The 26,413-nt window shown below is 33.6% G+C and overlaps 2 protein-coding genes and 1 long non-coding RNA gene across 4 annotated transcripts; 1 reads left to right on the top strand and 2 right to left on the bottom strand.

Annotated features, from left to right (window-relative positions):
- Window positions 1-1,431: 1,431 nt before the first annotated feature.
- LOC111987936 (putative F-box/FBD/LRR-repeat protein At5g22670) lies at window positions 1,432-7,648 on the bottom strand. Of its 2 annotated transcripts, XM_024019678.2 has the most exons (4): window positions 7,560-7,648; window positions 2,437-3,800; window positions 2,176-2,349; window positions 1,432-1,927 (listed from the first exon to the last, which is right to left on the bottom strand). In XM_024019678.2, exons 2-4 carry the CDS (start codon window positions 3,772-3,774, stop codon window positions 1,718-1,720), a joined length of 1,722 nt encoding a protein of 573 aa, XP_023875446.2. In that variant the 5' UTR covers window positions 3,775-3,800; window positions 7,560-7,648; the 3' UTR covers window positions 1,432-1,717. The 2 variants fall into 2 exon arrangements, with proteins under 2 accessions (XP_023875446.2, XP_065618769.1); XM_065762697.1 differs by lacking the exon at window positions 2,176-2,349.
- A 4,145-nt stretch (window positions 7,649-11,793) lies between these two features.
- On the bottom strand, window positions 11,794-15,400 carry LOC111987931 (uncharacterized). Its single transcript, XM_065762690.1, has 5 exons — window positions 13,559-15,400; window positions 13,305-13,433; window positions 13,020-13,202; window positions 12,163-12,206; window positions 11,794-12,022 (listed from the first exon to the last, which is right to left on the bottom strand). Exons 1-5 carry the CDS (start codon window positions 15,398-15,400, stop codon window positions 11,794-11,796), a joined length of 2,427 nt encoding a protein of 808 aa, XP_065618762.1.
- Window positions 15,401-23,938: 8,538 nt separating this feature from the next.
- Window positions 23,939-25,584, top strand: LOC136062944 (uncharacterized). The gene is made up of 2 exons (XR_010624676.1): window positions 23,939-24,486; window positions 25,056-25,584. It is a non-coding gene; the product is annotated as an uncharacterized LOC136062944 (long non-coding RNA).
- The last annotated feature ends 829 nt before the right edge of the window (window positions 25,585-26,413 follow it).

Below are 26,413 nucleotides of genomic sequence, written 5' to 3'. Positions count from 1 at the left end.
CCAAGTTGACAGGGCCAAAAAATCCATACCTTCTTGCGGATTGAACTTATTATCATATTCATCTATTCTGAAACAGATGGGAGTAGTATCACAATTTAAATAAATACTTGTTTCAAAATGAGGGGGTAAAATTTTAAGAATTTCATAATAGAGTAGTCCTTAAAAAATCTATAAGATCTTGTATAGAAAAGAATCAATACTTGGCTCATCTTTTATTTGAAATATCTGTATCTTGAATTTTGTTTTAGTAGTATGGGAAGTAAACTTATTTAGGTATTTTTATTTTCATGGAATTTGACTTTTATTGTAATAAAATATGGGTTTTGAGCAAAATTTAGGATAAAAAAGAACTAATTTTACATACGACAAGGATGTAATTGATTTAGATGGGATTGAAAAAAAAGACAAGAAAAAAAAGATTGAGGTTATCAATTAAGCATTCTTTTAGAAAGGGGTTCAAATTCTTGTAAAATAATATTAAAGAAAAAACAAAGCGATGAGTAAATGGTCAAAGAAAAGAAATTATCCTGGTTGCTATGGCTGAAAGGGGCACCAGATAACATTGGGTTCAATCTTACCTTCAAACAACCCATAAATGAGAAAAAAAGAAAGGGAAAAAAAATGAAGAGTTTTTGAGTCACTGAAACTTATGTGAGTCAAAATTCATCAAAAGAGGAAAATATAACAGAAAAAAATAAAAAATAAAACCAGGATGTTAATGAAAGTATCGGATTCAAAAATCATAGAAAAATGGATTTCTTACCATATAATATAAGTTGATATTGCTGGAAAGAGGAGATACTGAGTATAGAGGGTAATAGAAGCATAGTGCTATGAGAGAATGGTTGTGGTTTGTGGTGGAATGAGATACTAAATATAGAGAATAAACTGTACATCCCTTGAAGTATCTGATTCCAGTTCCAGCACTATCTAAAGACTAGCAATTATGCTTTTGCTTTACGCAGATAACCATATTTGTTCCAACTTCCAAGTTGACAGGGCCAAAAAATCCATACCTTCTTGCGGATTGAACTTATATAAGGGCAGACAATAGCCCCAATTAGATTACTCAAACCATACAATTGGAGCCGTTATAAAGATACCGCCGGTTAGCACACAACTGGCTTAGAGAAGGGAAAAGGAAAGGAGATAAAATCATAGAATATCATTGTTATTCACAGTTAAGAGTAACATTCATTTTATGATATAGGAGATAAAATACCATTCTACTTCAAAGCTGAAATAACATTTCATTATGTAATATGATTGTGGGTGTTGTTGCCAGTCATGGTTCCCTATTATTGCAGATAGCAGAAAACTACTTAATGCAATCATGTATGCATATACAATGCATGGCAATTAGATGCCTTATGCTCAAATGCAATGTGCTTGTGTCAAACAGTTTTGGCAATGGCAAGAACATATTCCTGCTACTGAAAACCAATCACAATAAGATTCAAAGCATAATCCATTAACATCTTACTAATGTGTTCCAAACTATTATTTAACGTTTTAACCAAAAAAAAAAAAACAGAGTCTAAATGTTAAAGTCTGATTTCGGATGATTTTTCTATTTTATAGGTAAGTAGACTTGTACTGTTAAACACCTATATAGGATTGAACCAACGAAATCACCCTCTGTTTCTCAATTACATTGGAAAGAAAGGCCACTTGATTAACATAAAATGGGCTTTGGTTTCCTACCACGTTCATCAGATTACCAAGATAACCGATAACTAGTTGTCTGGTACTGCAAAGTCGGAGATGACTTCAACCAAGCAATCCAGTCAGATGTACTTTTACCATAAGCTGGTTCAAACTTCTCAATCTTGATGCCCTTCAGAGAGTGCCGCCAACATTTATTTTGAGTGTTGTATGGGCAGCAGTTTGGGTTCTCTCCTCTGTGCATCATCTTTTCATATACCAACTATACATCATATAAGAAAAAGAAAAAAAGGAATACAGTTACAATATTTCTCCAGGAGGCACAAATCATAAGTTTATTCTTCCCTAGTACACATTACAACTACGAGAAAGGTCATAACATGATGTATAGAGGAAAAAAAACACCACACAGACAGCACATGTGCACAACCCAGTACCCACACACATTTACATACAAAGGGAATCTACACATAAAGCATTTTGTACAGTATTTGTGAGATCCTGTCATACCTTGGGGAATTCACTGCTGGAGGATGATACTATTGAAAGAATCTCTGGGTGACATGTCCTCAACAAATTATCTAATAAATCTTCAAAGCATGTTAATGGTTTGATTATTTCAAGCTTGAGATCAGATTTTGGGGGAAGTAAGACTTCTTCCAATTCTTCATGTATAATGACATTCTAAATCAACACAGCAAGTAGATATTTTCTCAGATGTAGAAAGTTGATTAATGTTCAAAAATTTTCAGAAAGTCGAAAGGCAATTACCTTTTTGGAGCGGACAATCAATTTTAAGCCACTGGAGTGTTTTAACTTCTCAAGAAGTTCTCTCAATCTAAAAAACCAGAGAGGATCTGCATCTCCAAGGTGGAATTCATGGCTATCTATCTGTACTGGTTCAAAAGAAAATTTGGCTGCCTTCAAAGATGAAGGATTTGAAAATGAGAAAGGCATCTTATCACCTTTATACTCAAATGAAAAAAGATTTGGAGCATCTATGTCAGCTTCCATTAGATTTTTGCATCCTCTCAAGACAAGTTTTTTTAGCTGTGTACTTGAAATCGTTAAATTCTTCAAGTTGTTACATTTGCTTAGGTCCAATATCTCAAGGAAAGGAAATCTAGCAAACTGATCTTCAAACATTTCATCTGTCATGTTGGCATCCTCCAATGTTAATCTTTTTAAAAATACACAAGCAACCAAGTCAATTTTGCACGGTAAGGATTTCTTCCCACAATACCAAAATGTTTGAAGATTTGGGGCATTGACTTTGATCTCTTTCGGTACATGGCAATGGTGTACCTCAACCCTATCAAGTTTGAGAAGACTTGAAACCTGCAGATTCTGCAACCCCGTGCAGTGTATGAATCTCAAATCCTCAATTAAAGGGCAGCTGGAGATCAGATTGTCAACTATCTGTTGATCAACATGGACTTCGTGGAGATACAATTTTTGCAGTTGCGGAAGCTTTATATTGCTGCGAAATTTCAACTTACACCCATGTAACCTTAATCCAGTGATTGTATTTGAAGCAAAAACAGTCTGGGGCAAATAATAATATCTACTTTTCTTGACAACAACATGCAGATCTAGCTCTTTCATGTTGTTTTCAATTGCAATATTGATCCAATGGTCCATGTGAGGGGCCAGTTCTAAATCATATGAGGTAATATGTAGCACTAATTTCTGTATGCTTAATTTTTGCTTGAGGTGGTTATTCAGAGAGTTGGCAACAAAGTCTTTAAATGTCTTAGTCTTGTTCCTCATTTCCAGACATCCCTCTTGTTCTTGAATCTTTTGTTGGTCAAATTTCAAAATGGAGAATGAAGTCCATATCTGCCTCCACTTTCTTGACAAAATACTGGTTCGAGCTGCATCTTTTGTATCACGAAGGAGAGAAAGGATGTGATGGATGATGTGTTCGGGCAATTGGGAGATTATATCCCTGGACTCAACTCTATGGTCCAACTCACTTAAATCCTCTCCACTTAGTTTCTTTCTTTGCCCAACAGTCTCGTCAATGGTGTTTAAATCTTCTCCACTTAGCTTCTTTCTGTCCCTAGTAGACAATTTGTTCCTTGAACTTTTGTGATGGACGCCTTTCATCCTACTTTCTTATCCAATTCTAGCTCCTGTTTGCAATAGTATTATATTACATTAGGCTAAATTTTCCCTTGTGATAATATTATTCATGAAAGGAGAAAAGTATATTACAAAATGGCTGAAATAATCAAAATCAAAATCCAACACCCTCAGCAGGCAGGGGTTGGCAAACAGAAAAACAAAACAGTTAGGAAAGATGTTTGAAATCTGCACAAAGCAAAGGCATGAAAAAAAGGATTACTCCCATTCAAATAAGATCCTTAGAGCAATTTTCAGCCCACAACACTCACTACGTCTGATGGCAGTTTTAATTGGAATCCAAGATTTCTAAGAATGGTGCAAGATTGGGAATTAGCGTCCTTAGGTTTTCTTTATCCTTTTAGATAGTATACTTTACCAAGGGTCGTCAAGAGGGTAGGATTTAATGATTCTCCTGCCAGAAGCCATGGATTTAAGGTTAAGAGCAATTATAAGGAATTAAATTCAGAGAGTGGCAGCTCATTCCTAGGAGAAGCATATGGAAAGTCAAAACTTCTCAAGAGTGGGGATTTCCACTTGTATAACAGCATTGGGAAAAATCCGTATAATAGATAACTAGAAAATGCGTCAAATAATCACTGCTTATTGTTTCTATTTGTGTAAATTAAATTGGGAGACAGTGGATCATCAATTTCTTCATTTCGACATTGCTAGAAAATTGTAATCTTGAATTTTCTTGTTTGGTGTTAAATGGGTCATGTTGCTTTATTGCATTGTTGCAAAGGACACTTATCAGGTAGGCATTGTAGTGGTAAAAATTGGAAGGTAAGTTCCTTTCTGTTTACTGAGTTAAATGGGTCATGACTCATGCCAAGGATGGTAGTTGATTTATTTCATTCCTAGAAAGGAACATTGGTAGATATTGTAGTGGGGAATTTGATAGGTAGTTTTGTTTTGCTATACGGTGCCTTTGGAGAGAAAGGAATGCAGCATTCCTGAGGTTGTAAATCATCAGTAATGAGGCCAAAGCTTTTGTTCTTGTGATCTCTTCAATGATTAGATATTAGCTACGGCATTTTCTTTTCCAAATTTGTTGGAGTTATTTGATCTGTTAAATTTTAGATGCTAGATTTCATATTGGGTGTTTCCCTTGCATACATCTTGTGTAGAAGAGTAGTGCCCCTTATTGTGCTTTTTATTAAACTTAATTACCTTTAAAAAAAAAAAAAAAAAAAAAACAAAGCTTTCCATGGCATCTTCAAACAACAGAAGTTAAAAGTGAGAAGAATATCCCCACTATGTGAAAAATGAAAGAATACATATAAAATGTTACAACATAACTTTCTAATGAACAAGCACAAGTATTGAGTTTTCATGAATGTTAAAACAAGCAACAATACTTCCATATAGTCAACCTCTAAAGAAAGCACCCAGACTAAACTAACATGAGAGGAAAGTCACAATTCAAATATTTAATTTATCACAATCTTCATAATAACTTGGTTTACCTTTAAAAAAAAAAAAAAAAAAAAACAAAGCTTTCCATGGCATCTTCAAACAACAGAAGTTAAAAGTGAGAAGAATATCCCCACTATGTGAAAAATGAAAGAATACATATAAAATGTTACAACATAACTTTCTAATGAACAAGCACAAGTATTGAGTTTTCATGAATGTTAAAACAAGCAACAATACTTCCATATAGTCAACCTCTAAAGAAAGCACCCAGACTAAACTAACATGAGAGGAAAGTCACAATTCAAATATTTAATTTATCACAATCTTCATAATAACTTGGTCGGCCAATTTCACAATTCAAATGCTAATTGGATTTGCACCTTAGGATGTTTATAAGGATGAACACAGAATGCTTATATAATCTACTTCAATACATCACAAGATAAATAACTATACATAAGCCACTTCCAGGAGAGAAACAAATTTATGTCACCTTAGTTACTAACTGTAATTAATAATAAACTTCCAAGTTTTGGAAATATGGAATCACTAAACCAAAGATTTGAAAGCCATATGAAGTGAATTTCAATATATTGATTATATTCTAATTCTAGATGCTTCTTGCCATTATTTAGACTAGACATGACCGTTCATCAATACTAAATGCACTTGAAAAGATATGCAACTTCCTCCCTATATCACTATTTTCCATGAAATGTTAAGAATATGCATGGTCCTCAAACCAATGTTTCTAGATAAATATACAATGAAATGAAAGAATGGGGGTGAAAGACAGGTAGTGGGACTACTTTCTCCCAGAATTATAAAATCGCGAACTTCATCTTGTACTCTTCAAAAAAAGCAAGAATGTTAATGAGAATATCAGAAAACTTTGGAATTAAATCCTCAGAGAGGAATAGTTGAAATTAGTATTAAAACTATGAGTTCCTTAGGAGATTTATAATAAAAATAAACAATTGTAGATCTCAAATACCCTTAGATAATAAATCCAATATAGGTTAAAAAAAACAATAAACCAGAAATTCCAAAAACAAAAAATAAAGATTACCATGATAGGGGTAATACTTTTCTTATGGGTTTACACCAAAATTTGAATACTAATGCATTTACATTTCCTAGCATCTACTGTTAGCTGCATGATACAGGCTCAGCTATATATATATATATATTGTAGCATAAACTATATATGTGTGCATGTGCATGTGCGTGTGCGCGCATGTCCATGAGTGTGTGTGTATATAGCCTTTTCCTGTAAATGGTAAACCTCAACATTAGGAAGTCCTAATGCAAACTAAAGGCAAGGAAAAAAACTAACGACCTTAGAAATCATCATAAGCTGATATAGAAAGTCAAAAAACAAAAAATTAGAAAGCAAATACTACACTATAAGGCAAAAAAGGATTACATGGGTTATTTTTCATAGATGGAAATAATATTCATAAAGCTTCACTCCTAAAAGGTATAGAATGGCCATGCTAAAAAACATTATTACAAAATCGTTTTACAAATTAGAATTTAGAAAACTTAACCCTTAGTTTAGTCTTACTTGCCCATAAACCATCGATTGTTGAAACAAATTATTACAAAAGTATCATTAAGAAAATAGAGGTTTAATATTCAGTGTCAGAATATTCAACTATAAAAATAGGGAAATTCGTCAAACATAACCCATTTTGGAAATTCTATTGAAATCACTTTCTCTAATTTCAAATAAAAATAAAAATGCTGATATGGAACAAGATGTTCTTCTATAAAACCCATTGAATCCCTAAAAAATAAAAATATAATTCAATAGCAGAAGAATAAAAGGCAAAAAAAAAAATATATTGAAATCCCCATAAACTCAACAAATGTATTATTTACTACTGTCCTTTCAATTACTTCAAAAAATTATGTGTTTTCAGGGTCTCCGGAAAACAAATATCCTCTACTCATATAAGCAATTAATATGTTTAGATCAACCAAAGCTCCATCATTTTATTTATTTATTTATTTATTTTTTTAAAGAATCTAAAAAGTCACAATTTTTCCAAGGAAATAACCGACTGATACGCTTCATGACAATTTTACTCACGTGAATCCATCAAAACAAAACTCCGATGAGAAGAAATCGCACTAAACTCAATTGGGTAGGCGTTATTTTTCTCAATTGGGTCCCAAACAATTGAGGGAAAAAAAAAATTACTTTCCTTAGTTTTCCTACAATTTCTTGGTAACCAAACAAAGCAAAGCATCATCATCAACAATCAAAAGAAATGACAACCTTTTTCAGAATTATACAAACACATATACATATGAGCAAGAATACGATGAAAAAGGAAGTTACTTACCTCGTACTCCTAGAAAAGCACTGCTTATGCATCAGACAGACTTGAGAGTTGTTTTCTAAAGAAATGACTAATGAGAGAGGGTATTTTATAAGTAATTGGGCTATGATAGAAGATGAGTTATTAGGCCCTTTATTTTCAAGTACGTGGGCTATTTGAGATGGGCCTAGTTGGGTTGTCATACAAAGGAATCTTGGATGTTTGTTTTTATTTCAAATTGAAAATTAGAGGTGTTTGGGAGTATAGATTGAGATGAAATTTTTGTAATTTTTTAAAATATGTGGGTGAAAAAATGTGTGAAAATTTGTGTAATGTTATTTAAAATGTGAAAATATGAGTTTAAACTCAATCACCAAATAGGGCAAAAGTTCTTAACTTAATTTTGTTTGAGAGAGAGATTCAGCATAATCTTTTTTTTTTTTTTTTGCAGCTAGATTCAGGATAATCAGTTTTTAGTGTAGGCGAGGATTGAATTCTAAATCTTTTATTCAACCATCAGAAACTTTATCAATTAAGTTAATTGGAACCTACTCATTTTTTATGGTTTAGAAATAATGATAAGTTAATTAAATTAGGGGCATTTTTGGAAGTCAAAAATACTATAACTAACTTTCTAATTCTTCTTAATACATAAAGATAAATGTTAAATGTGTTTTTTTTTTTTTAATGAGTGTTAAAATAGTGTTAAAGTATAATTAATAGTATTGATTTAGATATCGATGATATCATAAAATCTAAATCCCTCATTTAAAAAATAAAAAAAACTGTTATTATTTTAAGAAATTTATAGTGGAGTTACGTTTGGTAGCGGTAAATGACTGCATTGTCTTTCTTACTAGGCATAAATTTGAGTCTCATTTAAAGGATTTCTCTTGTTTCGCACGTATGAACGTTACTGATTGATTTTTGAAATTATTTGGGATAGATCTGTACAGGGATCTTCCGTTGAGACCCAAAGAGCAACCAATAAACTTGTAGAGAACACTGAGGAAATTTCATAATAGCAATAATGGGGTAAATATATTCCACATTTGTTAGGGAAACAAAATTTGGGGCTTAAAGAATATGAAGAAAAATTATTGATGCAAGTAAGAAAAGCAAGAATTTGTTCAGTCATTTCATTTGGTAAATTCTTTTCTGATAGAACAAGAGACCTTGGGCCAAAACTAGTTGACTGTGTTACAAGAAAAATTCAGAATTCTTGTATGTTTTGCTGTGCATAAAAAATAGCTTAGTGGGCAAACTTTCACATGGAGAGGTGAGAGTGATGATAGTCTACTCTTAGGTGTGATGGAGTAAGTATACTCTTAGAGTATCCAATAATAACGGACAAAAGAAAATGAGACGGCTATTATTTGAGTAGAAAAATGCCACTATTTTCTCTAATACACTATACAATGTGACGTTGAATAAATAAATTCTACTATAATTACTGCTAAAAAAAAAAAAGCATAAAACATGCCTACGTTAGGAGTTACTGTATCATGTCGCTATAACCCAGTTCCGAATTCCGATCCATAACCTTTTGTAATGTAATTTACAAAATATCGGCAAAGGTATTGGTTAATAGGTTTGAATTAAAAAAAATACTTCTATATATTATTTCTTAGAGTTAAACTGCTTTTGTGCCCAGTGGTTTGATAACTGATAATTTAGTGGAGGTGTGTCTTTGCATTCTTTGAAAAACTTCCATGTATTATTTCAGTTCCAATACTACAGTGATATCAGTACTTTTTGGGGTGCTTCTAGTTCAGGCTACTTTGAGAAGTATCTAGGCTCACCTCCTGTGATTGGTAGAGGGAAAAGGAAAGCTTTGGAGGATATTAAAATTTGAATCTAGGATAAAATCAAAGGGTGGAACTTTGGAAGAAGAAATATATTTCTTCTGCTGGTAGAGGGCCGTTAATTAAGAGTGTAGCCCAAGCAATCCTGACTTATGCTATGAGTATCTTTCCCTTCCCAAATTATTTGTGTAGAGTTAAATGCAATGATGTGCAAGTTTTGGTGGAGATAATATAGTGGGAGATTGGTTGAGCTGGGACAAACTAAGCATTGGGTTTAGGAATTTGAAGTCTTTTAATCTGCCTTTGTTGCCAAAGCAAGGGTGGCGCCTAATCCAAAACCCTTAACATGCATCATATGCTTGGCATAGTATTGCACAGGCCATGGATGTGATTAGAAAAGGTTCAAGATGAAGGATTGGGTATCGAGACTCAGGGCGTGCCTGGCAAGACAAGTGGATTCATCAACCTCATCTAGTGTTATCTCTCCACCTAAAATTATTTTAAAAAATTCTCATGTGAATGAGCTTATTAACCCAGATTCTTATTGCTGGGGTGTGGACTTAATTGATCAAATTTTCTTGCCCTATGAAACTATTCGGATTAAAAGCATCCCTTTAAGTTCAAATAGAAGGGACGACAGAATTTTTTGAGCTGGAACTGCGTGGGGGCATTTTTACAGAAAAGAGTGCATATATGATATGTTCTAGCAGATGAAGCCCCCAAAAGGGGAGCTTGCCAAAAAAATCCTACCTACAGGAACAAAACTCTTTGAAAAATGCATTATTTCCAGCTATTCATGTGGGATGTGATCAGCGGAGCCAAAAACTGTGTATCATTTACTGTGGAGCGGCTCTTTTGTGAGATTGATATAGGCATTACATGATGGATTGAGAGAGTTGTAACTTGGGGAAGATTTATTATTCAGATGTTGAGGAGGCTCTGCTGAGAGAACAACATTGTTGACAGTTGAAATTTTCTTCACTGGAGCCTGGATGTTGTGGAATTGTTGAAATGAATCTCGCCTGAGTGAATCCATCGTGAACTCCAGAACAAACTTTCCACAAAGCCACAAGGTATGCATTGGAGTTCACTGAAGCCAATCAAGCTGCCCTTGGGCACCCTTCCCTTGCTATCCGGTTTTCAAGGGTGAGTTCTACTCGTGGGTTCCTCTCCTAATAGACGTAGCAATTTTGTATTTATGCTGTTTTATTTACGCCTACAAATCCCTTCTCCATTTTTTTCTGGTGAATTTATCCAAATCCTGGAATCTCCCTTGCTCAACTTCATGCTCTCTACTTCCATTTATATCATAATATGCCACCAGTTACATGTTTCATTTAGCTGCTCTTGAGATGTGCTTATGCAGGTATTTCATTGGCTAATTGAATTAGCAAATACATTGAAGACAAATCTATGTTTTTCATTTTTCAAGGATTGACTCTAAGCCCATTTTATTGTTCTTCTCTATATATGATAATTAGAAATTCAAATTACTCTTATAGGCCTGACAAATCAAGGTTTGAAAGAGTTCCGTAGATACTTCCTGTTGGATACACAAAAAATATTAAGGGGAGTAAAATGACGGGACTTTGTAAAATGTAAACTTGCAATTCTAGATTTTAATACAAATGTTCCAATATTGCTGAGAAATGCTGCCCTTATGCGTCAAATCTGAAAATCGAAATTGGATATGCATTAAGAGTGTGGCCATTATGCATCAATTCTAGATTTTAATGCAAATGTTCCATATTCCAGTGGTGCTGAGAAATGCTGCCCTTATGCATCAAATCTGGAATTCAAAATTGGATATGCTTTAAGAGTGTGGCAGAGGGCAGGAAATGACGGGGAATATATATATTTGCTACATTACATGCTGCCCCATAACAAATCTTCTCCTTTTTGTTCAGTCAGTAAAAAAGAGGGGTTTCCCCTGTAATATAGTATATTGCTACAGCTGTTACTGCTAATTGGTTGTAGCAAATTTGTATTTCTGATGTTGAGACCAAAATTTTTCCATGGTAGATGTGATGTGATAATTTTATGGGGGGTGGTAGGAGATAATGAGAAGATTGTGGGTGGTCCCACTATGTATTGATGCAATAAATCTATGGAGTTAACTAAGCAATCAAGAATGTCTTAATCAAATAGGTTAGAAGGAAATATGGTGAATGTGAGTCTGAGAAACGCTCTTCCTGTTATTCAACTCAGGAAAGTCGCACTAGCAAAATCTCAAAACCAGAAAGAAATGAATCCAGAGAACCCTCACCTTTATCAAATGTCTCTGCGTTTTCTTTTTCCTAGTTTTTAAAACTATATATGCCAGTCAGCTTCAGGTGCTTTGGGGTGCTTTTCTTGTTCAAGTTCACATGATTTCTCATTTGATTTGACACCCTAAGCTTGATAAAAATATTTCCAGTTAAGTCATAAAAGTTGATGCGACTAAGGCACATTTTTTACATATTTCCTGCACTGCTTCCAGCTTTATTTAGCTCAGCAAGGCGCTTTTGTTTAGCCCCATTCTCAATCTGCCTCTGGTACTCCAAATGCTCTTTAAGCATTCTTTGCTCTTTCTCCACCTCAGATGTAAGTTTCCTTTCCTGTTGCTCCAATTCGTCAGTGGTTACAGGATCCACAATCTCAGGATTCGGACGATCATCTCCACCATGTGCATCTGGAAAGGAACTGAAGCACAGAACAGGAGAAAATATAATGAGCTTTATTTGAGCCTAGGGATTGAGAGAGCATACTGCCAAAAATATATGCATTTCCAATTTACATATGTTTTAGTCAATGCCAATGTTAAAGTATGAACAAAGACTTACATTTGCTGCACATTTTCCTGCAGCTCCTCGCTAAATCCAGTTGCCTACAAAAAGCAAATTGTATTTTATTGGGAGTTTGGGACATTTATTTTCATAATAGAATTTCTATATTTTGTGGGAACTCAGAACTCTCAGCATATCATGTATCTTTCTTTCTTTCTATTTCGAAAAGCTACTTGTTTCATCAACCACGATCTTAGCTGCATTCTTGTCTCTGGTTCCTTAATTTATTAGTCATATCCAGTAATTGCAATCCTTTTTTTTTTTCGGTAACAGAAAAAAAAAGTTTATCCAGATCTGCTGTAATCGGTATAAGGAAGCCGCCTGAATTTTGTTTAACAATTAACAGTTCAAACCCTACGCAGAGGCTGAGACAAAGGCAAAGTATGAAGGAAAGACAATTGAGGTTTAAAATTCTCTGCATATTTTTTATGCAATTAACTAGCTGTTGTGATAATCTCTCAGTAAGTGCCTGCATTCAGTGTCTGTTGTATTTCAAATGTATTAGACTGCTCAATTTATTACTCTTTCAGATCCTTATTTACTACTATTCATGTAACCATGATCCGCATTTTCCTAACTTGGTTCCTCTAAAATATCCGTTTCTTTTACACTCTCTTCCGGTTTTGTTTCACCTTTTAACTCTAGCTCCTCCATATCTTATGTTTTTAGAATCCAATTCAAGTATATTTCTACAATTTCTGCCATCTTATATTAATATTTAGCATGTTTCCCACTTTTAGTTCCTGCCCCTTCTCCATTTTTTCCGGTGAATTTATATACATGTAGATTTGGACAACTGTTAACTACCATAAAGAGGAAACAGAAAAATAACCAGTATATAGCACCTTTAATACCTTTGTCTTTCTGTGATCCTTTTTCTTCTTTTTAGTCTTGGATTTTCCCTGTCCTTGTCTTGCCCCACCTCCTCCTCTGTGAGTACCCTTCTTGTCACTAAGAACAAGTGCTGACAACAATGCTTCGCTTGCAGCATTAGACTTCTCTTCAGCATCTTTGTAAGCCATATCCTCTAGGCGTGCCTATAAAAAAATAATATTACTCTGAAAACATTAAATCATAGAAAGGCAAGACGGTAACTTATAGAATTTTCAACAAAATGGCAAGGAGAATCCAACTCAAACCCGCATTAATGACTTCAGCAGGGGCACCATAATTGATCGGTAGTCATAAGCAGTTACTGAATCAATTTTTTTCCCCGTCTGTTGCATAGCAATAGAAGTTGTCCTGATTATAGCATCAAATTTGTAAAGCTGCAACAACAAACATAAAGATTCAATCATCCTATAGAATATAACAGTTCATCAAGCAACACATTTAATATTACAACCAACAACTGGGAAAATTTCACATGTTCATAGATTTGGCTATAACATACCTTTTCACCCATCTCATTAATCTGATTCGTGATCGCCAATTTTATTTTGTTGTCCTCCACTTGTTCTTCTCTCAAAAGATCTAATATCATATCGGACTCAAAAGTATCACAATTTGTCCTTTCAATCTCTGTGTGTCTTTTTAACAAGAGATACTTGTTACTCAATGGTTTGTATGCGGAAAACTTTTTTCTTCTCTTATCTTCTTCAACACAGATAGTCTCTAAATTCTTCCACAGCTTTATGTCTCTCAAACACCCTATTTTTTTCTCACAAATGCTCTGCATCCGGTGAAATTCAGCCTCATAGATCTTGAAAAACTCCATCGCTTGACTTCTACTTGTTTCCCTAAAATGAGTCCATTGCTTTAATTGCTCCCCAGTACTAATATTAGTACCACCCTTCATTAACCAATCCACAATAGCATCTTTGCACTCATCATCATTTAATACGATTTCATCATCAGCACTAGAAGTAACAGCAGCTCCATCATTCAGCACCACCAGCTCTCCACGTAACATTCTCTTGTCAAAAACTACACAAGAGAAGTCCTCATTGAATACAATCTTCTCATGATTATCAACACAAGACTCACCTCTGGCCTTATCCTTCTCAAGACTCTCGCAGAGACACTGTAACCTGCAAATACTGTCGAGATCATCCAAGAACTTGGACACACGATTAAGCTCTGGGATGTCAAGAAAGCATACGGAGAGCAGTGTGCGATGCATCCAATGTTTCTTAAGCAGCTGTTCTGAGATTCGCTTCTTAAGCATTTCCATTGTCAAGTCCATGAACGCTGAAAGATGACTTGAAACAAAACATCTAATTTTCAAGAACAACAATAACTTTACTCGAATTTTATTAATGATCACGTGACGCCTGCTATCCTCGCAGTAAGGCCATTCCTTCTGGTTCATGAAAACTTTTGACTCATCTAGGCCTTCATCTCCACGCTCGTTTCTTGACAAATCTTCCATCATTTTTACAGCGGCGGCCACATCCACAGGTCTCCATTTGCCGGATTCAACGGTGTCATGGACTGAATCAAATACAACTTCTGATTCGACTGATAACTCATCGGGAAAAGTCCCTAAATGCGTGCTCTTTATATGCTCCGCATTGGATTTGACGTCAAAAAACCGCTGGCTGCAACAACAACACGTAGAAAACTTCCAATTCTTTGCCTCCTTCACATACTCCACTGCCTCCATGATCACAGCCTCAGCCACGGGTGATTTAATATCCTTAACAAAATGCAGTTTAAGGTCTTTTAATTGAATCCTCAACAATTCTTTCTTTAGCTCCATACTCATGGTGTCTTTCCAATAAGCCTTGACCCGTGTAGTCACCATGTCTACAACCTTGGACGCGTGTTTCTTGAGCTTTCTTTTGTCATCCTCTGGCATTTTGAAGTTCTTTCTCGCTGTATTAACTCTCTCTTCGATCTCTTTCTTTCTGTTTTGTTGTTCTTGAATATCATTCTTTATGTCTGCCATAGATTTAGCATACAAGATCTTCTTCTTTTGCGCTTTGAGGGTTCTGAGTTCCTTTCTGAGTGATTCAAGGTGGTACTGTCTGGAAGCCAAGACATTCTCGGACGCATGGATCTCGTCTTGGAGGCCAGATTCGACTAAATTGTAGACTGCATTGGCTTGAGTAAGCGTCGGGTTTGGGTGGCGGGAAAGGATGGACTTGAAGAGATTCAAAGCTTCGGTTGGGTCACTGTGGAGTAATCTGATGGCGTGATTGATTTCTATGGTGATGGTGGATAATTGATCATCATCATCTTTGGACGGTGGAGGTTGAGAGGGAAAGGAGGGTGCATCATATCTTCTGCTCATTTTGGTGGGAAATGGAGGATAAAAAAAAAGTGTTTTGAATTGATGAATATTATTGACTAGTGAAAAAAAACTACTTATATGAGTTTGCCTCTCGACAATATATATATAGATATATATATATATATAATCCAGATTCATATGTGAGTGAGAAAAACCTGTAGCCATTAAGTAGTGATCAGTGGCAGGTATGTTTCTGAAAAAAATTCGAACCCTTTTGGTCCATTTCGAGATACTTTGGTACATTTCAGCCTAATTGGTCCATTACAGTCTGATATGGTCTATTTAATCCATTTCGAGCTACTTTGGTCCATTTCAGTCTACTTTATTCTATTATGGTATGCTATGGTCTATTTTATCTATTTTAGTCTATTAAGTCTATTTCGGTCAATTTTGGTCTATCCAGTCCACTTTAGTCCATTCGGCCTATTTTGGTCCATTTCGGTTTACTTAGTTCACTTCGGTCCATTTTGAATTACTTCTGTCCATTTAGTCTGCTTCATTCTATTTAGTCCACTATATTAAAAAGAGTAGGAACTAATTGACATAAAAATTTGCATATGACGCAGTAGAACTGTTAAAAAAAGACCTATTAAAATTGAATATTTTACATGGAAAACTATGTAACTAGACTATGTTTTTTCAAATATATATATATAATATATTTAATATCTTTTTTACAAAATTATTGTTTAATCAATTAACATATGACATATTAAGCAGTATTTGGTTTACTTAGGTCACCTGTTTGAAAAGACTATTTATCGCAAGATTGTAAGCTTGAGGAATTTTTCATGGTAAGGTTATTATGATATGTTTTATAGCACCAAGGTTGTCAAAATCAGGATCCTACGTAGGATCGTGGGAGGTAGGTAGAATCGTGGATCGTAGGATCGGATCATGGATCGTAAGATTCTACTTATTTTTAGATTTTAAGCAAAAAACCTATTGATAGTGACTTTGTATGTTATATAATCACTTAAAATATGAATCCATCTTTTAAAAAAAAACAATTGCATCATAAAATGTAATTTGCACGCACTATATCATTCTTATGTCATTCTAACAAAACAAAATATACTTAACTTTTGACATAACGTATCTAAAAAGTTCAGTACATGTTTAATTAGTAACTAAGTACCAAAATATTATCTACACATATGGAAAATGTTTTCCAAATTCTAAGTTCCAAATCCAAAATAAGTTAGGCTAGTTACCAGAAAGCTTAAAGGCAATGATGGCTTACGGCAACATCATTGAGAGGGCTGAGAGGTGCTGGGTTTTTGACAAAGGACTGAGGAGCGCGAGATTGAGGTCTTGGAATGAATGTTTCTAAATATTTTAGGATTTTTTTTTTTTAAATGTTAAACTTAAGAAAGCTTAAAGGCTGCAATAGCTCACCATTGAAAGAGCTGAGAGGTGCTGGGTTTTTGACAGAGGACTGAGGAGGCACGAGACAGAGGTGCTGGAGCTTAGTGTTTCTAAATATTTTAGGTTTTGTTTTTGAAAACATTAAACTTAAGTATTATAGGTTTTTTTGATATTTTATGTTGACATAGGAGTAAATTTGGGACTTCAATTCATTATTGGGCTTCTAATAACCCGTTGGACTTGTGGGTTTAAGTGGATTATCTTATCCAAATGAATCCCACTTAAAAAAAAAAAAAAAATCAAGCCAGATGGTAGGATCGGTAGGATCCCATATGATCCTATGATCCTATACGATCCTACCATTTATGCGATCCTGCTAAGATTTTAAACTTTTTGATGAGGTGAGATTGTAAGTGATTTTACGATCCGGATCGCGATTTTGACTACCATGTATAGCACAAAAGTTGGTAGATTAAGGTGTAACAGTAGTAATACAGAGCATATACTCCGTTTTTCTTAGACTCATTAAGGTAATTGTTGAATTTTTTGACTCAACACAGATTGAAAAATCTTTGTTGTATACTGGATCAAATCAATTTTTATTTTTTTTTAAATGGTGCTTTGGTGGTTCTTGATATTAAGAAAAGTTTACTCTCTTAACACACAATGCCCATTTGATATTGAATTCTCTTCCAATATCCAAAATTTTCTCATACATATATAGTTACCTTCCAAAAGTTCTTCAAAAACCGTTTTGACAGAGATTTGAAAATTTTCAATCTGATGGGATGGTGAATTTTTAATTATTTTCAAAATAACAAGTGGTTGAGTAATTATGGTATTAACTATAGTTTCTTGTTCAAAAACACCAAAAGAAAATAAAATGGATTAAAGTGATATTGTCAATTTTCCTTCTAGTGCTATTTCATAGCATAATTAGCTAATTGATTATATATATATATATATATGAATTAATACTAAAAAACCTAAGGTTAATTTCATATAGAAAATTTTATATCATGGTTTAAGCATAAAATTTAATAAAAATAAATGAACATTTATTATTAATTTTTTTAATGAGGTTTACTTTATCATTAACAAGACGATGAATGGTTAAATAAAGTTGTAGTCCAATTTTCAATTTTGATTTTGGTGTTAAGAAAGATATGGAATTCGATGTGTGGTCATGTGAGAGATTAGGTTGTTATTGTCGATAATCTACCATATCGTATTCGATATTAGTTTACAAAAATAAATGTCTTTAGCTGTCTAGGAAGATTAATCATCATTGATGATTCGATGCATTTAATTAGAGTAATGCTACATTTGCAAACGTTTTTACAATATTTTTACAAACTGTTAATATGACCAATTTTTTATTGGTTTTCATCTATACTCATTATTAATATCACTTTTTCATTTACTAATAGCCACTCAATATATTAGCAGTTTGAAAAAAAATTGTATTTCTAGCGTTACTCTTATTATCATTTTCTCCAAGCAATTTAATATTTCAAGTGGGTTGTGTTTCTACTGATCTAATATTTTTGAGGCCTTTTTGAAATTGATTAAAAAAAATGCATAGTCCTTATTTTTTTAAATCATTAATTATCATAAAATTGGTCTTTTTTATAATGGGGCTGAAGCCTCTTTATAAAAGTGGTAGGACGATTTGTAATGGGCTCTAAGGCCAGCTTGTGTTTTTGTCAATATGATAAGAAGCAAAGTATTTTAATGTTTCAATTGGGTTGAGTTTAATATTTTTGAGGCCTTTTTGAAATTGATAATAAAAATAAAAAATGCATGGTCCTTTTTATTTTTCAGACAATTAATTATCATAAAATTGTAAGTCTTTTTATAATGGGGCTGAAGCCTTTTTATAAAAGTGGTAGGACGATTTGTAATGGGCCCTGAGGCCTAGGCCTTAGGCCAGACTGTGTTTTTGTCAATATGATAAGAAGCAAAGTATTGTTTTCCCTTTTACATAGGATTTAATAGGACATTCCACATGGACATGAGCACTACATATTAACAGACAAACAAAAATAAATAAAATAGTTTACCAAAAAAAAAAAAAAAAAAAAAGAAAATTCCGTCAAAACGTAGAGAGATATATTTTTTCTTTTTATGGGAAGATCGGTCTTTTCATTAATAGCCAATAAAAACCATTACAACACACCAAATTTAAAGAGAAAAACTAGTACCACTGCACACTTTTGAGGTAATGATCACTTCACAAGTACAAGCATTTATACTTGTAGAGTGTGGGGAGTGAGGACTGGGGTTTAAGTTTCCAAAAGGGAGTAGCAGTTAAGTAGTGATTTGTCGCGGATATGTTTCTTTAAATAAATAAAGTCTACTTTGGTCCATTTTAGTCTATTTGGTCCATTTCAGTCTGCTTTGGACCATCTCAGTCAATTTTGGTCAAATTCGGTCCATCAAAACAATTTTCTCATGATTAGCAAAGCAAGATTATGTAAGTGTAACCCGCAAATATTGTAGAGATCATCCAAGAACTCAAACATTTTTATTGACATATCTTCTTCGGTCATGACGGATTGTAACTCATTAGACAAAGTCCCTAAATCTAGTAAGTATTGACTCGTGTAGTCACCATGTGTCGATGACGATGTTGGACGAGTGTTTATTGAGCTTTCTTTATCGTTCCAATAATGCGTATCTGGTTAAAAAGAAAATACTTCGATGATCACAATGTTCCATCTTCCCTTTTTAAGTCGCTAATATTCATATAGCCTTCCCTATGATGTCCGCAAAGAAAATATACATTGACTACCATAGTTGAAGTCATGATGCATGCATGCTTCTTGATGAATAGTGTGCCCAGATCAATTACGTCTTTTATTTGTATTGTAATTTGTAAAGTTTAGTGATATACCGATCTTTAAGGGATGAAAGATGGTTTTTTGGTATTGAAATGAGAGATTTTTCTCTGGGAGTTTCATGTTCTTTTGGGGTACTTTGAGTGTGTGATGGTATGAGATGCTATGGTGTCTACCATCTAATACATAGGACACTGTGCTTTGATTTGTAGTAAAATATATTTCGGAAAATATTTTTCAGTTTTCAAGTATTTGTTTGTAGGAAAAATATATATAGTCAAACTATAATATTTCTCATTTACTTTAAAATCCTTTATAAAAAGTTATAAAATATCTTTGAAAATTTGGTAAAATAGTTTTCAAAAACATAGTAGCTTCCCCTCCCCCATTTGGTTGCTAGATCACTGGTCTGGTAGTTGGACACACCGCTCCGGCGATTGATGCCAGTGGTCCGATGACCGAAGACTTTGATCTACGACTAGTGCCGGAGGACTAGCGGCCTGTGTTCGGAGATTCCGCTCTAGTGATTGGTGCTGGCAGTCCGGTGGCAAGAGATGCCTCACCAACAATCGACGTTGGCAATTCAATGGCTCGAGACGCCGCATTGCAACCAGTACCATAGGTTTAATAATCGAAGGCGCTGACTTGTTGGCCAGTGTTGACAGCCCGGTCATTGGAGATACCGCTCCAGTGATAATAATCAACACTATGGTCGTTGAAGTCACCGTTTTGATTGTTGGTTCCAACGATCTTTGGACCAATGTTCTTGAACTTAGGCATGTTTTTCTTGATATTTGTATTACCGACTACCAACAAACACAATAAACATCAATATTCTCTCTCTTACAGAAAGAAAAAAAAAAATCTTTGGCTTTTGTGGGTCCAGGTTTTTAAAATAATTTTACAGGGTTAGGTTTAGATAGAAATATGGTGCCCGAATTGATTCATATATCTGTTTTGGATAGAATATAGAAAACAAAATGGTTTAAATTGCATGCATGATTGTATTTTCTTTCATTTTATTACCAATAAAAAATTCACACAGCTTGGCAAAAAAAAAAAAAAAAAAAGTTTGGTTTAACTGTCTATACTTTTATGACCATTGACATATATGGGTAGTTAATGGGAACTCATAAGTCAATCTATATTCTATATATCTAAAAACAAAAATATAGAATTTATTATTACTATGCTCGCATCAATGGCAATATTACTATTTTCTTTTTATTCATAAAAAATATTATTTATTTTCATTCCTTTTCTATTAGTGTTTTAATAATTCCAAAATTTCTATTTTAGCTTCCATTGAAGCCAACCAATTCATACCTATTTAGTTGCCACCACCCCTATAAAATCAAAAAGAAGATATATATACCATTAGGCATCATCTGTCTCTCTTAAGTGGAAGAAGAATGATTTTGAATTTAGCTCCTACCAGAAAAAGAGGTCCTTTAAGAGCTGTAGGTCTATATTATTGAGTAGGGATATCGCTTTGTTACTTAAAATCATATGGTGTGTTAAGCATGTTTTATATATTGGAGTATTATGTTTTTATTTTATTTTATTTTATTTTTTATGCCTCTTTTAAAATGAATTGTTGCCAAGAAAAATAGTTTGCTCCCTGCTTCGTTGCAAAAAGGTAATCCCAATATTTGCAATTTTATGTTTCCATGTATTTGATAAAATGACTATATTAGGCAACGATAATTTTGTTTTATTATCCCCTTCTCCATCAACATGTTGGTACCTCACTTTTGCAACCATTGACGTCCTAAGCATCCAGCTCCATGAAAAAGTTACACTATCCCTAAAACTGAGAGCCCAAATTCTTTGTCAATCTGCTCTAATGAAAAGAAACCAAAGAACCAATCTTTGATTGAAAATTCAAATGTTCTAGCAATTGTAGAATTTTTTCCCCTTGACCACTTGGATTTTAGAAGTTGAAATAATGAACAAAATTCTGCATAATGTATAATTCATATTAGGATGCATCCCACCAAAAAATGATAAGACATATAATATACTTATATTAGGAATAATATTTATTTTTGTTATCCACATTATATTTAAATAAACTATCTAAAAATTATGTGACTCTAATAAATTATCATATCATATATCATATACTATATATAATAGCAAAAGTCTTTTCTTATAATTAAAAATGTGCTGCCATGTAGAAAAAATGCCTATTTAAAATTCTGCCACGCTTGCAATTAAAAAGCGAAACTTTATATTGTTTTGCAGCGACAAAACACCGTTTTCATAGTTTCCCAGTTTTAAAAAAACTCACCGGCCAAAATTAAATACGATGAAAGGTCCATAGAGGAATTGTGATACAAAGATAGAGAGACAGATACAGAGAAATAAAGAGACAGAGATAGAGAGAGACTTAGATACAGTCCATAAGGTGCACAGGAATTGAGATTGAGGATTGGAACTACCTTGTGACCAACATAATTATTCACGCAATTGCATCCTTTAAACTTTAAAGTTTGATCAACTAGAAGACTTGCTTGCTGTGTGGAGATAGAGGAAGAACAAGAGATTGACGGAACTAAACACAGACCAGCAAAAGGTACGCATTGCTTCTCTTCAATGGTGTGTTCGAATTTGAATTGAAATTCGAATATTTATTCTCTTTCTTTAGATGCTTTGTTGTCAATATTAATTCTTACAGCATGGGCAAGAATGGCAGACCTCTAGAATCATGAGAGGCCATCTCCAAAGGGCATATATAATAATGGCTATATGTAAATCAAACCGACCTCTAGATATGGTGATTTCCTTAATTTAAGGGGAACATTGAGAAGATTATTAAAAAATAAAAGCATTTTATAGTTTATTATAGTTTGCTTGAAAGGAATTCTACCAGGAATGTTTACATGGGGCCAGTGGGCTATGAATAATTAAACCATTTGTAAAAGTGATTCAGCCAAAAATTGACTATTGCATTATACACTTTTTCTTTTGTACAAGGTGTAAACTGTTATTTTTCTTTGGCCTTTAGTATGAAAAATATATATATATATATATATTTAAACTCTAACAACTTTTTTTCAACCTTTTAGATGTAATTGAGATTCAAAGGAAGTTTTGGTAACATTAGGGATTTTCACCCTTGATTTTAATAATCGGATTTTAACATGGATGCTTTAGAGTGTATAGTAATTATAATTTTTTTGGGTTAATTACTTCATTTTAAAATAACAAATAAATAGTAATTATACACTTTGCAACAGATTTTTAGACGTTGTTATCAACTTCCCTACAACGATTACTTCAAACTCTTTTTTTTGGTCTCTCTTTTACTGTTTTTTCCCCACATTAAAAAAAAAAAAAAAAAAAAATTTGAATATCCTTTTGTTTAGACAGATATATAATGTTCACCAAGTATTTTTGCAACCAGGTGTTTTCAAGAAACGTTGCTGGATAAAGCTGGTAGGTTAGGATGGCCTGACTATCATTCTTCTCATTCTCTATCGTATGACTTCCATTAGGTTGATTCTATTGTTTCTCCAATTGACTTCTTTTCTTTTCTATCTCAATATTAGTATCATTGGATTCATCCATTGGACTACATTTTGTCAATTGATGTATTTGGTATAGTTCTCAGCAAAATTGAGTTTTCTTTGGTTTATTTTTTGAAAATAAAATTTCTATTTTTAGGCTTTACATTTCAGTCTACTTCAAAGATTACATTTTCTTGATTCTGAGGATGTTGCCAAATCATTTTTCTCAAACTTTGTATATCATGTTTAGAATACTTCAATTCCATATTAATCTGGTAAGATTTTTTAATGTTCCTATTGCCTATGTCTTTATATTAACTAATGATAAGCATTTCTATTTGTCTCTATTGAACCATTAGTTTGATAGTTACATTAAATAGTGGGCTTATGAATGGAGTTTCTGACCATGAAGTGAGACTTTGCACCTTAAAGATTGCTTTTTTGAAACAGGAACAGATAAACTCTTTCTATATTGCTACTTTTATGGATTGTGATGTGTCGATATTTTTTTTTTTTTCTACTAGTCTTAATAGTCTCTCAAGAACGGGGTGATTCAGTGCTGACATTGTTCCTTTATCAATAAAGGTAAATGCCACATCCCTTCTTATGTATGTAAGGCAATATTTTTGTAGCTGAACCAAGTATATGAGGAGATATAATCATGAAACTCACTGATCAAAATGTTCCACCTATATCATAAATTGAGATCCAATTTTTTGCCATGTGTCCAGTTTTAACCTTTTAAATTTTTGAGTCAATGAGTTATTGGTTCAAAAGTCGAAATAACATGGGTCTAGTATTAAAATGGCATCAAATTATCTGATACCTTCTCCCCTTTAAGCTCTTCAGTGCCTGCAAATTTTCTGAATATATACTGGTGGTGAATTGGGTACCAAAAGGTTACTACATCAACTTATGCTTGCGTTATTTGTAATTATATCTAGGTAATCTACTTCTTTCTGCAAGTCTAATGATTTTGAATTTCTCACGATTTTAATTTTGCCATAGGATTCACTGTTGCTTATTCTGCTCCAACAAGACATGCTATGCCCCAAAAAGAATTTTCTCTCATGTGTGCTATTTGTTGGTCTTTCACTCTAAATGTTTGCCTAAATAACACCCACTGCCCTTTCTCTTTTTTCTATTCATAAAAACATCAAACAAATCATTATTTTCAAAATAGAGGAGTGAGCGTTTTCTATCGTATGTTACGTATTGCTGGACTAAACATATGGGTTTTGTAATGCGCATTTAAGACCTTGGGAAGCAGAGATCAACGGATATTGCTTTATAATCAATCTTCTGGTCTCTTATGCAGTAAAACCATGACGTGCTCCAAGAATCAATTTCATTAAATTATATGGAGGTAAATCTACGTTAGCTCAAATTGCCACTCAAATGTCTATGGAAAATTAAAAAATCTACTTTCAGGTTTTTAGTTATGGTCTTCACAATGAGTTACACTCATGAATTGTATAATCTCAAATGCAAAGGATGAAGAAGCCTTTGATTTAATATGTTTTATTGCTTGCTTCTGGAATGATGGATGGTCATTGACTTGCTATGCATGTTGCCTATGTGGAGTTTTATTTACAATCTCTCTCTCTCCCTTTCTCTCTCTCTCTCTCTCTCTCTCTCTCTCACTCTCTCTCAAACATCAATTTCTCAATTTTTAAGTAGTCAAAAAAATTTTAAAAAAAAATGTTTGTTTTTGCAGAGTAAACCAGCAAAACATGAAAAGGTTTTTGAATTGGTTTAGCCTTTTAGGTGAGTCAATAATTTTGTTTTGCTGAAATAATTTGATTATAGTTCTTTTTTTTTTTTTTTTTTTTTCATGTCTTCCTCATGTATTGTATACTCTATCTGGCTAGCTGTTTTTTTTTTTTTTTTGGGCTTACCAAGTAATATTTCTACAAGTAGAATTGTGCTAATCAGATTCAGGAGCTTTGGGGCCCTTCTGTTGTTCAGGTTCACTTGATTCCTCATCCCATCTGACATGCTGAGCTCGATAAAAATCAATCCAGTTAACAGTTCCAAAGTTGTAGCCACTGAAAGGCACATCCTCTGCCTCATTCCTTAGGAAATTTGCACCGGTTAGCTCAGCAAGGCGCTTTGTTTCTTGATAAAAATCTATCAAGTTGTGGCCACAGTAAAGAACCGTAACCTTTTTAGACTTCTTTTCTGCATTTATGTGATCCTCCAGGCGTGCCTATAAAACCCGAAAATATCAGATCACAGATGGGAAAGAAGGCAACTGATAAATAGAAACCTTGAACAAAACAGCGTGGAGAATCCTACACTAACCCGCATGTATGACTTTAGTAGGGGTACCATAATTGATCGGTAGTCATAAACAGTTACCATAGCAATTTTCTTCATTGTCTGCTTCATGGCAATAATAGTCGTCCTGATTATACAATCAAATTTGTAAATCTGCAACAACAAACATACTGAGATTCAATCATCCTACGGACTATAAAAGTTCATCACTAAACCCAAAACCCCAATACAACATCTCACAAATACAAAGAGAAGAAATTTTTCTTCTTTGCAATTGCCGCACCACTCTCTCTATTTTTCTTACTAAACAACAATCTGCATCTAACAGTAACTAAATTCAGAAACTAATTTCCTGTGCATGTCTTGCAAGCATGCATGAATTTAATTGCTAGGCTCAAAATTTCGAGCCACCTAGTCTATACTATGTAAGCATGGTACAAGAATAAGCAGATTGTGTTGACAATGTATGCAAAGGACACCATGCAATTAAAGCCAACATTTATAATATCTCACACAACACATTGAATTTCACATCAAACAACTTGGAAAATTTCACATGTACATGAATTTTTCTGTAACATACCTTTTCAGTCATCTCATCAATCTGATTCCTGATCACCAATATTATTTTGTTGTCCTGGTCTTGTTCTTCACTCAATATATCGAATATCATATCTGACTCGAAAGTATCAGCATTTATCTCTTTCTGCCTTTCTAACAAAAAAGACTTAAATGGTGATCATGATGCTCTGCTGTCTAGATACGGAAATTCTTCCATTTGTTTCAGTTGATACTCCAGATATTTCCAATGCTCTAACTCTTTCAAATACTTGGATTTTATTGCACGAATGTTCTGCATCCGCTGAAATTCAGCCTTATAGATATTGAAAAGCTCCTTGGCTTGAATTTTACTATATAACGCAAAAGATGTATACTGTTGTAATTCCTCTTCAATACTAGTATCTCCGCTCAATAACCAATCAACAATAGCATCTTTACATTCATCATCATTT

Source organism: Quercus suber, unplaced genomic scaffold (genome assembly GCF_002906115.3).
Source record: "Quercus suber isolate HL8 unplaced genomic scaffold, Cork oak 2.0 scaffold_469, whole genome shotgun sequence".
In the NCBI taxonomy this organism is placed as follows: Eukaryota; Viridiplantae; Streptophyta; class Magnoliopsida; order Fagales; family Fagaceae; genus Quercus; species Quercus suber.
The sequence above is the reverse complement of the archived record's forward strand: the minus strand, read 5'-3'. Positions and strand labels throughout refer to the sequence as shown.

Excerpts from the sequence above, each read along its gene's own strand:
- LOC111987931 (XM_065762690.1), bottom strand. The coding sequence starts at position 15,400 with ATGAGCAGAAGATATGATGCACCCTCCTTTCCCTCTCAACCTCCACCG. Across the intron at positions 13,434-13,558 it reads TTAATGAGATGGGTGAAAAG|CTTTACAAATTTGATGCTAT; the intron begins GTATGTTATAGC and ends TTGTTGTTGCAG. Across the intron at positions 13,203-13,304 it reads TGCTGAAGTCATTAATGCGG|GCACGCCTAGAGGATATGGC; the intron begins GTTTGAGTTGGA and ends ATTTTTTTATAG.
- LOC111987936 (XM_024019678.2), bottom strand. The coding sequence starts at position 3,774 with ATGAAAGGCGTCCATCACAAAAGTTCAAGGAACAAATTGTCTACTAGG. Across the intron at positions 2,350-2,436 it reads TGATTGTCCGCTCCAAAAAG|AATGTCATTATACATGAAGA; the intron begins GTAATTGCCTTT and ends GTGTTGATTTAG. Across the intron at positions 1,928-2,175 it reads CCAGCAGTGAATTCCCCAAG|TTGGTATATGAAAAGATGAT; the intron begins GTATGACAGGAT and ends TATGATGTATAG.